Genomic DNA, 12343 nt, shown 5'->3' with positions numbered 1-12343 from the left:
AAATCCCAACTCTGCCAGTTGTCAGCCGTGTGACTTTGGGCAAGTCACTTCACTTCTCTGGGCCTCAGTTACCTCATCTGTAAAATGGGGATTAAAACTGTGAGCCCCCCATGGGACAGCCTGATCACCTTGTAACCTCCCCAGCGCTTAGAACAGTGCTTTGCACATAGCACTTGATAAATGCCATTATTATTATTATTATTATTATATAGCTTGTTGACATGGCCTTATTCATGAGTTCATTAAGGTTGTAACTACTTTATGGGAAGTAGAAAAATCCCTCTTTATCCAACTAAAGGATGCGTGGCTACCATTGAATTAAACAGAAAGGCACAAACCCTACCAACAGTGACATTAAAAACTCATGGATTTGATGCATTTCAATAAACCACTCGAGTGCCAACTTGTACTTCCCAAGTGCTTAGTACGGTGCTGTGCACACAGTAAGCACTCAATAAATAGGATTGAATGAATGAATGAATTAAATACATAATGGAGCTGTCCTGTTGGGCACAGGCCTATCAAACCACCCTTCCCTGCAGCACCTCCAGTCATTTTTCCACAGAAATCACCTTTTAATGAGCTTAACCCATAAATAGAACTGTAACATTTGATACCTGGCACATACAGTTCTGACATAACACTTGCTTTCTCGGCCTGTAAAGGCTCGGGTACCATTAAGGATTAGGGAATGTTCTTCCGACAACATGAAGCTGTTTGGTTTCAGCTACCAGGAACTCCTTATGCACACCTGTGCAGCATCAGGAGAATTGAGTGCCATTGCGTGAATTTTCCCCAGTGCAAGGCTTCTCAGGAAAGCAACCCCAACTTTATAGGAGAACTCGGCCTGTTTGTCAATATCAATAGTTAACATTCTAAGCATGCACAAAATCGCATTTTGCTATTTGTTTTAAAAGCATTTTGATTTTTGTGAAAAGTCTCCCATTTGAGGCATGATAAAAAGCCTCTTTGGGTTCTCATATGATAAAAAAAAACTTCAAAGAAAACATCTGTGTGACAGAGACTGAGTTGAAAATCCTAGCCCTTTGTTAACTGTGTGGTGAATAAGTTCAGAAATCCTCACTCCAACTTATCTGGAAAATTGGATAAAAAGTATGATTTGAAAGGATCTTATACCTGGCATGCATTTGACCATCATCCTTTATTTATAAAGCAGCGTGGCTCAATGGAAAGAGCATGGGCTTTGGAGTCAGTGGTCATGGGTTCAAATCCCGGCTCCACCAATTGTCAGCTGTGTGACTTTGGGCAAGTCACTTAACTTCTCTGTGCCTCAGTTACCTCATCTGTAAAATGGGGATTGACTGTGAGCCCTCCGTGGGACAACCTGCTCACTCTGTTGCCTCCCTAGCACTTAGAACAGTGCTTTGCACATAGTAAATGCTTAATAAATGCCATTATTATTATTATTATTATGTCATTTATTGGGTGTTTTAATGTACATAGCATTGTGCTGTGCCATCACCACCGAGAGAAGCAATCAAGCAGTCCACCTTCCCTTCTGCTCCTGAGGGTCCCTGCTCAAGGATCACATTAAAAATCTATTTGTTCCAAACTGCAGAGTCTCTTTGTGATAAGGTTTCTTCAACTAGAAGTATTTAGTACACCAAAAAAAAAACCTATCCGTGGTCATTTCATGGTAGTCCAACATGTAATAACGTTGTTTAGAAGGATAGTGTGTGTGTGTGTGTGTGTGTGTGTGTGCGCGCGCGCATGCGTGTCTGTCTGTGTTCAGAAAGTTTGATGTATTTTGAATTCACGTCAGGGAACTTGTGAACCACCGATGTTGTATTGTACTCCCTCAAGTGCTTAGTACACCATTCTGAACACAGTAAACGCTCACTGACTGATCACTTTCCTCTACTGGGGGACTTCTTTCTTTAGTAGCGTTTCATATTTTTCAGAAAACCTGCAAACTCCTGAGATTCTTTATGTTTGAATTGATCATCAATCGTATTTATTGAGCGCTTACTATGTGCAGAGCACTGTACTAAGCACTTGGGAAGTACAAATTGGCAACATATAGAGACAGTCCCTACCCAACAGTGGGCTCACAGTCTAAAAGGGGAAGACAGAGAACAAAACCAAACATACTAACAAAATAAAATAAATAGAATAGATATGTACAAGTAAAATAAATAAATAGAGTAATAAATATGTACAAACATATATACATATATACAGGTGCTGTGGGGAAGGGAAGGAGGTAAGAAGGGGGGGATGGAGAGGGGGACGAGGGGGAGAGGAAGGAAGGGGCTCAGTCTGGGAAGGCCTCCTTGATACACATTAAAATGTGAGTGCATATAAAATTAATTTAATTTAAAACTAATAATAGTGACTTTGAACAAAGTTCTGTATGAGTGGCATAGATTTTGGAAGTACACATTGAAAATAGCTCCCCTTCTCCCCCAAACTGACTTTTAAGAGAATAATAATAATAATAATTTTGGTATTAAGTGCTTACTATGTGCAAAGCACTGTTCTAAGCGCTGGGGAGGTTACAAGGGGTGATCAGGTTGTCCCACGGGGGGCTCACAATCTTAATCCCCATTTTACAGATGTGGTAACTGAGGTCCATAGAAGTTAAGTGACTTGCCCAAAGTCACACAGCTGACAAGCGGTGGAGCCGGAATTTGAACCCGTGAACTCTGACTCCCAAGCCCGTGCTCTTGCCACTGAGCCACGCTGCTTCTCTTTAGATTCAGTCCCTCTAGACTGTAAGCTCCCTCGAGAGAGTAAGTTTGTTATGGGCAGAGAACGTGTCTGCTAATTCTGTTGTATTGTTCTCTCCCAAGTGCTATAGTACAGTATCCTACCTGCAGTAAGCACTTAATAAATACAATTGATTGATTGATCTTTACTAATTGTCAAATAGTGGAAACCATGTTGCAATAGTAGTAATGGTATTTATTGAGCACTCATGGCGTGCAATGCACTACGCTAACAAGCTATTAAGCTTGCAAACTATCAGTGCTCTGTGCAACAAGCACGTGATCTCTGTTGCCTACTCCAAGTCCTTTCTAAAATCAATATTACCTTTCAAAAACTGAGATTCCTATTTTTCATTTTACAGTGTGTGAGTGGGTCTAAGACCCAATTCATGAGTCCTACCACCACTATCCCCTCTTCCAGTCATTGTAAAGAATCGGCATTTTGTAACGGTAAAGTTCGGAATGGTTATATACTCCTTTGTTTCAGAGCTCCTGGATCTTCAGCCTTTACCCATCACTGCCTTGGGATGCCGGAAATATGAATCACTGTACAAATTCACCCACTTTAACCCTGTGCAGACACAGATTTTTCACACAGTTTATCACACCGACTGCAATGTTCTGCTGGGAGCCCCCACGGGGTCAGGAAAGACTGTGGCTGCAGAATTAGCCATCTTCAGGATCTTCAATAAATATCCCTCTTCAAAGGTTTGTATTCAGGCAATATACTTTTGCCTTCTCTTTTGAAGATGTGGAAAATAGCATCTAGCTGAAATACCAATCCAGCTATAATTTGAAAAGTACTGAAAAATATTATGTGATCTTTGCTTTCAAGGGAGGCCCTCTGCAGATGCTATGTAAATTGAACTTTCCTAGGTTCCAGAGAGGAGAGTTCCTTTCCACTCTACACCTTAATTAGTGGTAGATTCCATCTTTTTTGACTGAACTCCCAATTACTGGTAGATTCCATCTTTTTTGACTGAACTCCCTAGTAGATTGCGTTGACAAAATCCGGAAAGTTATGTCTGGACCAAGAGTGCATTGGCTGATGTTCCCAACAGCAAGAAAATTGCCCGGAGAAGGAGGGCCCGGCAGGGAAGGGGGAGGAAGTGTATTTATTCAGTGCCCAGTAAATGTGATGCCCTAAACTAGGCACTTGGGAAGATACAATAGAAGCAAGTGACACATTCCCTGGCCACAAGGAGCTTATACTCCAGGTATTGTTAGGTGGTATAGACCATTCCTGGAAGTCCTGGGAGCCCCAAACACACACCCACTTGCCATGTAAGGTCAGAATTGTCACAGTGTTATTATTTCTACAGTTTATAGTGTCATTTGGTTTACATCTTTCCGTTTCCTTCTTAGGCCGTGTACATTGCACCTCTGAAAGCTCTAGTGAGAGAGCGAATAGAAGACTGGAAAGTTCGGATAGAAGAGAAACTGGGAAAAAAGTAAGTTTTTTGCTTGAACTGGAAAAATAAGCCTTCAGTCCAGAAACAGTAGCAAATCGAAGATTGATAAATATGTGCACTGTTTTTGTGAATCTCTTGATCTTTATGCTCAAATATATAGAACTATGCTACAATTATAGCGGTCTAGTAATTGTAATCTATTGCAAATTATGCTACTTTAAGGAAATATAGAATATAATTTTCCAGTTGCATCCTACAAAGTAACTTTACAAACTTTACAAAAAATAGTATGGTCCTTTACTGGTTAGGCTAAATAACTGACATTTATAGTTACATTTTCTTTGAATTTTTCATTATCAGCAACCCAACTGTCATTAATGTAGTTTCTGAGCATTTCTTTGCAGGATTAATCTAAATAAAGTGAATTCTCAGTTTTCCTGTGCCAGTCAAGCAGGCAGTTGAAACCCACAGAAAATCTCAAAGCCTCTTATCTAAGAAAGCAGCATGACATAAAGAATAGAGCATGGGCCTGGGATCAGAAGGTCATGTGTTCTAATCCTGGCTCTGCAACTTGTCTGCTGTGTGGCCTTGGGCAAGTCATTTCACTTCTCTGTGCCTCAGTTACTTAATCTGTAAAATGGAGATTGAGACGTGAGCCCTTCACGGGACGGGAGCTGTGTCCAACTTGTTTTGCTTGTATCCACCCCAGTGCTTAGTACAGTGCGAAGCAAAGTAAGCACTTAACAAATACCATAACTATTATTATCTTTAAAGTTCAACCACAGCAGCAACTAGGGTTTATAGCCATGCTGCTGGCAGTGCCAACAATGCCCCTTTTAGTGTTTTCTCCATGGGGCATGTGTTGTAAATGGGGAATGACTAAGATAAAGAAGTGAATGATGAAAACGAACTTGATCTTCTCTTTTGTAAGCTCAGTTTAATGAGATTGCCTGGAGGAATAATGCTGAAAATAGTGTGTTCTGGTTTACCCCTTGCAATCGAGTACCTTACAGAATGGGAGAAGCTCAAGCTGGCCAGGGTTTCTTAGGCCACCAGGCCACTCTGTGATCTTGCCAGTTTCCAGGAGGGGCTTGGACTTGGCACAACCCAGTCCTTGTCTGTATTTGGCTCAACACTTGAGTAGCAGCAGTTTTTGTTGAGGGTCCTTTTTAAGTAATGCTGAAGTTCAAAACCAAATGGAGAAGTCCCCATTTCCCTCAGAGGCCTTCACTTCAGAACGTCAAAGCTAGGATCACAGTCAGTCTGTGCCAGTAGCTGGGGGAAATTGTACTGGAGAGAGAATATTGGAACCTCTTATTAAAGAACCTATAAAGGCATAATTAAAATAGAGAAAAAAAAACTAGCTGGTAAATCCCATCTTCCTTGGCCTAAAGTAGGCAGTGTCTTCTTTAACTGTAGGGAAGACAATAGACAGTACTGTCCAGTGATGCTGAGAGAGGGAAAGAAGTTGAAAGCAGAATGAGAGGTCTTCCAGCAGACTGAGAAGCAGTGTTGCTTAGTGGGTACAGCATAGGCCTAGGAGTCAAAAGGATCTGTGTTCCAATCCTGGCTCTGCCACTTGTCTGCGGTGTGACCTTGGGCAAGTCACTTAAGTTCTCTGCCTCAGTTTCCTCAAGTACAAAATGGAAATTCATCGACTGTTCCCCCTTCTATTTAGACTGTGAGTCCCCGGTGGGACGTAGACTGTGTCCATCCTGATAAGCTTGTATGTACCCTAGCGCTTAGTACGGTTCCTGCCACCTAGTAGGTGCTTAACAAAAACCATTGAAAAAAACCCCAAAAACTGGGGGCTCTGCTAAGGAGGCCTAAAATGCCATAGTAAGGCGAAGGTCTGTAAGGCTGTTGGTAGAATCCGATTTCTTATATACCTAAAAGACTGGGCCCTCCTACACACATACAGCTCTGGGTATACGACCCCAGCACTACCCATGCATCATCCTCAACATCAAATAGCAGTACCAGATTGCCATCACTGAGGTTCTTAGGGGGCAACACAGCTTCACTGTGCAGGACATGAGGAGAACGGACGACAGCCATTTACCCAAGACTCTGTTCCTGGATGAACTGAGCCGGAGAACACACAAACATAGTGAAGCCCCATCTCAAACCTTGTGATCTAGCAGTGGACCACTGGAAGTCCACCCAGAGGTGAGGAATCCAGAGTTTCTGTCAATAGGCAGACTGAAAACCAAACAGACCCTTTAAAAGACCATAGAAACCTTGACATAACAAGGATTTATCTAGGCACGCAGGAGGTAGGATAGAGTGTCAGTTGCAAATCCTGCCTCTCCAGCCACACCCACCCACAGAGGATTTTAAAACTGTCACTAGTTTCATATTTGAAGTTGGAAAACTGCTGTATGTAATACCCTATTTATTTGGATGAAAGGGGCAAATGTCTAATCTGAGTTTAGGTAGTGTTTTTAGAAGGCAGCGTATGCCCCCCACGTGACATGTAAGGATGCATATTCTGCTTCAATTTAGGTTAGGTTTCTTGTGACCTGTTCTGTCTGGCCTTCCTTTATTTAAATCTTCCTAAGGTAGCAGAAAACTCTTGCAGGTTTTCACTTTCCCTTTCTCTAACTGCTATGCCTGGATAGGTCCCACTATATGCAACTTAATTGAATAATAATAATAATAATGGCATTTATTAAGTGCTTACTATGTGCAAAGCACTGTTCTAAACGCTGGGGAGGTTACAAGGTGATCAGGTTGTCCCATGGGGTCTCACAGTCTTAATCCCCATTTTATAGATGAGGTAACTGAGGCACAGAGAAGTGTAGTGACTTGCCCAAAGTCACACAGCTGACCAGTGGCAGAGCCGGGATTTGAACCCATGACCTCTGACTCCAAAGCCCATGCTCTTTCCACTGAGCCAAGAGGTTAACCATGGTAGAATCTCCCTGGCAGCAGTGGAGAAGGGAAAGGTAGTCAAATAATGATAAATTCCAAATTCGAATACAAATAAATACGGTTTTCTTAAAGAGTGCTTACCCAACTAAAGTACACTTCTTTCTATGAATGATACTCACACTATTTAATCAATTCCCAAATCTTTGGTATATTGAACATATAGAGACTGTAGTATGACAGTATATTATACTCCAAAGAAATAAAAATAAGTTTTCCAGAACACAATTAAGCAAAAATCTTTCCTAAGACTATGTTTTGAAGCTAGAATCTATGTTAATAATTTAAATTTAACAAAACTCTCCAAGAGATGCATTCTGTCCTCTTTAAAATGTCCTTACGGATTTTAATTCTGAGACCATTTAGCTTTCAGTTTTCCACTTTAGTCTTGCAAAGGAGAAATGTCTTTTAATGTCTTTCTTTAACCCTTTTTTGAAAAACTGGTAGCCTTAAGCACAGTCTTTACAAAAATTTTGCTGGTTTTCATGTAATATATGAAATAACAGTGCTGCTCAAGTTTGATCCTTTGATCCCATAAAAATCTGATTACCATTGTATTTCATTATTTTAAGTCATTTGATGTCTAGAGAAAGTAGTTATTGGAGTAACAAATTTCATGAGGAGATCTGATTATGATTACCTTCTTGAAGATCTTTCATGATCTTTAAGGGGGAAGAGTCACTTCTTAGGAAATTAAGAATTCATTACCCTTAGGAAAAACATTAAATTTTAACATAAAATGTATATAATTAGGTGGAAAGAGCATTAGTTGAAGCTTTAAAAGCCTTATTCTCAAGGATGTGTAGCATGTTTTTATTTACTCAGTGACCAAGGGTGAGCCTTTTTGTTTGAAATGTAAGACGATAACTCTCATTCCTTCCCAGAGTTATAGAACTGACAGGAGACGTGACCCCTGATATGAAATCTATTGCTCAAGCTGACCTTATTGTCACTACCCCAGAGAAGTGGGATGGGGTGAGCAGAAGCTGGCAGAACAGGAGTTATGTTCAAAAAGTTGCCATACTCATTATAGATGAGATCCATCTGTTAGGTGAGTGCCATTTTCTGTTACGTGGATTTAAAAATCCTGAGTTTCATGTTTGCAGATGATTTTAAAAAACTCATTTCACGATTAATAGACATTCCTCCTATTTCCTAGGGGATGAGAGAGGCCCAGTTCTAGAGGTGATTGTGTCGCGAACTAACTTCATCTCATCTCACACAGAGAAGCCCGTTAGAGTGGTTGGTCTCTCCACAGCTCTAGCAAATGCCAGAGACCTGGCCGACTGGCTCAATATCAATCAGGTATGGAGGCGATTTTCCTATAGCCTTTTACTGGTGTCCCTGGTTTTATGAGGCCACCGAGAAGGAGTGCCATGGTATACGCCTTAAAAATGCAAGGATTCACGTCTTGTTTTCCCTTCAGATGGGTTTATTCAACTTCCGGCCATCAGTGCGTCCAGTTCCATTGGAAGTTCACATCCACGGCTTCCCCGGACAGCATTACTGTCCACGTATGGCAAGCATGAACAAGCCTGCATTTCAAGGTAAGCTCCCTGGGCCCGGGGCCAGATCCTAGACCATCCTGGAGCCATCCATTTCTAAGATTTCTGTGGGCCTGTGTGTGCCTCATCTGGGTCTGGAATCAAATTGTCAGACTTGGAGAAATTGTGCAGCGAGTGGCATGGTTTGATTCCTAGACATGAAAATCATCCAAGCCAAAGTAGCAGTAATTTTTAAAAGTAGTAAAATCATTAGCATTCAATCTATCAGTTATTTTTGTACGGTGTCCAAAGGTGTAATAAATGACAAACATAAATTCCAGGTCGAGCAAACGGCACATAATTCTGGTTCTGGAATAATGACCATAAAATGTAGAATTTGCAATGCTTCCAAATATGCTTCTGACCACTTTTGTTTGGAAGGGAAAGGAGAACAGTGATTAACAGACCGGACAAGAAGGACAAAATTGAAGAACTACCCTCTTATTGACAAATGTTTCGTTTGGCTTGTATAAGGAATGTTTATCATATCAATTAAAAATGACCTCCAGGATAAATTCTGTAATGTGAACTGCTGTAGATTGTGAGGTGACTTTTTAGTGGCTGTAATTAGCCTTATGACAGAAGCAAAGTATTGATTGTGAACTAGAGACCAATCTTGGCAGTTCACATTATTTACACCTCCACAGAAGCGTTGTACGAAATCACTAATGAACAATAAATCTGCCTTGAGCTGTTCAGCTACACCTGTTCTTGCAGCAACAAAAATCCATTAGACACTGAGATTTGGGATTTAAAGTATAGATGCATTTGTGCTTATATTTATAAAATACATGAACTTTGTGTTGATGTGTATGTGACTTTAAAATAGTATTTTATGTATAGTGAAAGTGACAAAGCTGTTTTTCATTTTTTTTAAATGGTAACGGGAAAAGTTAGGGATGTTAGATAGTATATCTGTGACCAGGAGGATGACGGTTGAGGATGACAATCAAGCATCCTTCAAGCACCCTTTGGTAACCCTATAGGTAACAGAGTTCTGGGCAGGATGGACCATTGGTCAACCCACTTGAAGTTTCTCAGATTTTTCATCTTCCCCAGGCTTATGAGCAAGTGGTAAATTTAATATCCAGGATCAAGGATGAACCTGTAGTTAAGTAATTAATCCCCCTTTTTTTATTGTCTATAAAGCAGAAGTTGCCACTGAGGGAAATTCTGATTTTAGGCACGAGAAGTTTATGCTATAAATTCCTTTTGAATGTCTATTTTTTTCCTTTCTGTGCTTTTTCACCAGCAATTCGAAGCCATTCTCCAGCCAAACCTGTTCTTATATTTGTGTCATCCAGACGTCAAACCCGTCTCACGGCTTTGGAGCTGATTGCTTTCTTGGCTACTGAAGATGATCCAAAACAGTGGTTGAATATGGATGAAAGCGAGGTAAACAACTTAATAACTTCTTCCATTTTAATGCTGAAATTTAATTTGCATTTGACCTAACTGGACCTGATTGTCTTGCATCTATTCCAATGCTTCATACAGTGCTTGGAAGAGGGTACACACTTACTAGTATTATTATTATGGTATTTGTTAAGCACTTATGTGCTAAGCACTGGTCTAAGCGCCGGGGTGGATACAAGGTTATCATGTTGGGCACAGTCCCTGTCCCGAATGGGGCTCAAGGTCTAGGTGGAAGAGAGTAGGACTTAATCCCCCTTTTTAATAAATGAGGAAACTGAGGCTCAGAGAAGTGAAATGACTTGCCCAAGGTCACACAGCAGACAAGTGGCACAGCTGGGATTATAACTCAGGTCTTCTGACTCACAGGCTTTTGTTCTTTCTACTAGGCTATGCTGCTTGTAGTAGTCATAGAAGTAGTAATATACGTTGGGGATGATGACAGACCCAAGCCTACAGTGTGGTTTAGTGTGAGTGTTCTTTTAAATGGAACTAAAGCATCTTCTCAATCAATATTTTTGCTTTTATAAGTAGTAGGCAACTGATCTCCATAAATTTGATTTGTCTCACTTTAAGAAAATATAGGAAAAGGTTAGAAATTTTGCTGTAGCGTTTCTTTTTTATGATGGAGAAAATCATATAGACATTTAACACCAAAAGACGTGTTTAGTTTTCCATACAGATATGATAGATTTATAATATTAATTCCCTATCAAGGATAAGCTCTTTCTAGAGCTAGTTTGGAGAATTTGAAGACTCCAACAAAATGCTTAATTTAGACTGCAGAGTTGATTTGAGCCTAGTTCAGTACTTATTTTTAATGAATCAAGGGGCTTTGGGAAAATAACTCTTTAGTGCTGGAATATTTATTTGTGCATGCTGTTTGGATTACATATTACTTCAATCCACTGTAAGGCAAAAAAGGCTAATTCTTTAAGGAGACACTTACCCAAGCATTTCACCAAGAAGTAGTAGGTACATGGTACTGTCCTGAGCAGTTGCTAAATACTTCATATCATCCATAGTATTTTCTGAGCCCCTACCCTGTTCATAGCATTATGCTGGGGTTCTTTCTACATTTTATAAAGAAACTGGATAAAGTAATGGAAGCCATCGCCCACTGCATTTCCCAGCCAGGTAATATCCTCATTCTGCAAAGATGAATTCAATTAACAGTTTTAATTGTAATCATTTCTCCTGTCTCCCACATAGTCCTTCTCTCATTCTCAAATTTGAAAAGCACATGACTTGAGCCATTCTAAGATACCATATATATCAGACCAGACAGCACCCCAGTCCATAATGATGGTGATGATCATCAAAAACGTGAAAATTTTGATAAGCTATGAAGTTTGTTTTGGGGGTTTTGAGTTTTTTTTTGTTTTTGTTTTTTTACCTTTCCAAGCCTGGGTGAATTTTGGCAAAAATTTATTCCTTGCAATTCCAAAATTGAATCTGTTTCTCACATATTTTCCCCTTCTAGAACTCTCAACATATTTTTCATTAAGCTGCTCCCTCACTAACACTGCCCTTCAAGGTAGCAGTCAGTATGATTTACTGCTGCTTTGGTGGTGTCCCTATTGGGTTAACTTAGCTCACTTTACTGTCCATTTTCAATAATTCAGTAAGCAGATAAAAATTCTTTTTGACAGGAAGTTATTCCAAGTAAGTGTTTTCTAACTTTTCCGTATAACTCATTTTCATTACCATCCTTAATGTTTTCAAGTAAAGAATCAAGACACAGAATGAGTTCACATTTGAAAATTACAACACTGCAGTAATTCCTGCCCAGAGAAGCATAGAATGAACCTGGAAACTCGGACCAGGAAAGAGTCCCTTTGACCCGTCGCCCTGTGTTTGAAATCTTTTATCTTGGTGTAACTGTGCTAAAGCTCTAGGCCATTTTATGAAGAGAAAATATTATCTCACATGATTCCAGAATGACAAAAGGTTTTGCTAAGAGTGGCTTTTGTCTCAATTTGCAGTTTTTCATTAAGTAACCAAATTCATTCATCCGATATTTGATTTCCCGTTGTTCATTCATTCATTCAATCAATCGTATTTGAGCGCTTACTGTGTGCAGAGCACTATACTAAGCGCTTGGGAAGTACAAGTTGGCAACATATACATATACAACTTGTTGTGCCGAAGCGCTTGTGTTCACTACGTTATAGGGATAGAACTCTGAGAAGCAGCGTGGTTCAGTGGAAAGAGCACAGGCTTTGGAGTCAGAGGTCATGGGTTCGAATCCCAGCTCTGCCAATTGTCAGCTGTGTGACTTTGGGCGAGTCACTTCACTTCTCTGGGCCTCAAT

At 40.2% G+C, this 12343-nt stretch overlaps 1 protein-coding gene across 1 annotated transcript in view; it reads left to right on the top strand.

Moving 5' to 3' along the window:
• ASCC3 (activating signal cointegrator 1 complex subunit 3) overlaps positions 1–12343 on the top strand; it is a 281982-nt gene that overhangs the window by 203410 nt on the left and 66229 nt on the right. The window contains exons 25-30 of the mRNA XM_038761176.1: positions 3217–3437; positions 4095–4180; positions 7957–8123; positions 8232–8377; positions 8499–8619; positions 9869–10011. Coding sequence (XP_038617104.1) covers positions 3217–3437; positions 4095–4180; positions 7957–8123; positions 8232–8377; positions 8499–8619; positions 9869–10011 — 884 coding nt within the window. The remainder of the gene's footprint in view (positions 1–3216; positions 3438–4094; positions 4181–7956; positions 8124–8231; positions 8378–8498; positions 8620–9868; positions 10012–12343) is intronic.

The sequence above is a fragment of the Tachyglossus aculeatus genome, chromosome 19 (assembly GCF_015852505.1).
Source record: "Tachyglossus aculeatus isolate mTacAcu1 chromosome 19, mTacAcu1.pri, whole genome shotgun sequence".
Lineage (NCBI taxonomy): Eukaryota > Metazoa > Chordata > Mammalia > Monotremata > Tachyglossidae > Tachyglossus > Tachyglossus aculeatus.
Note: the sequence above shows the minus strand (reverse complement) of the source record. Positions and strands in the feature narration are given on the sequence as shown.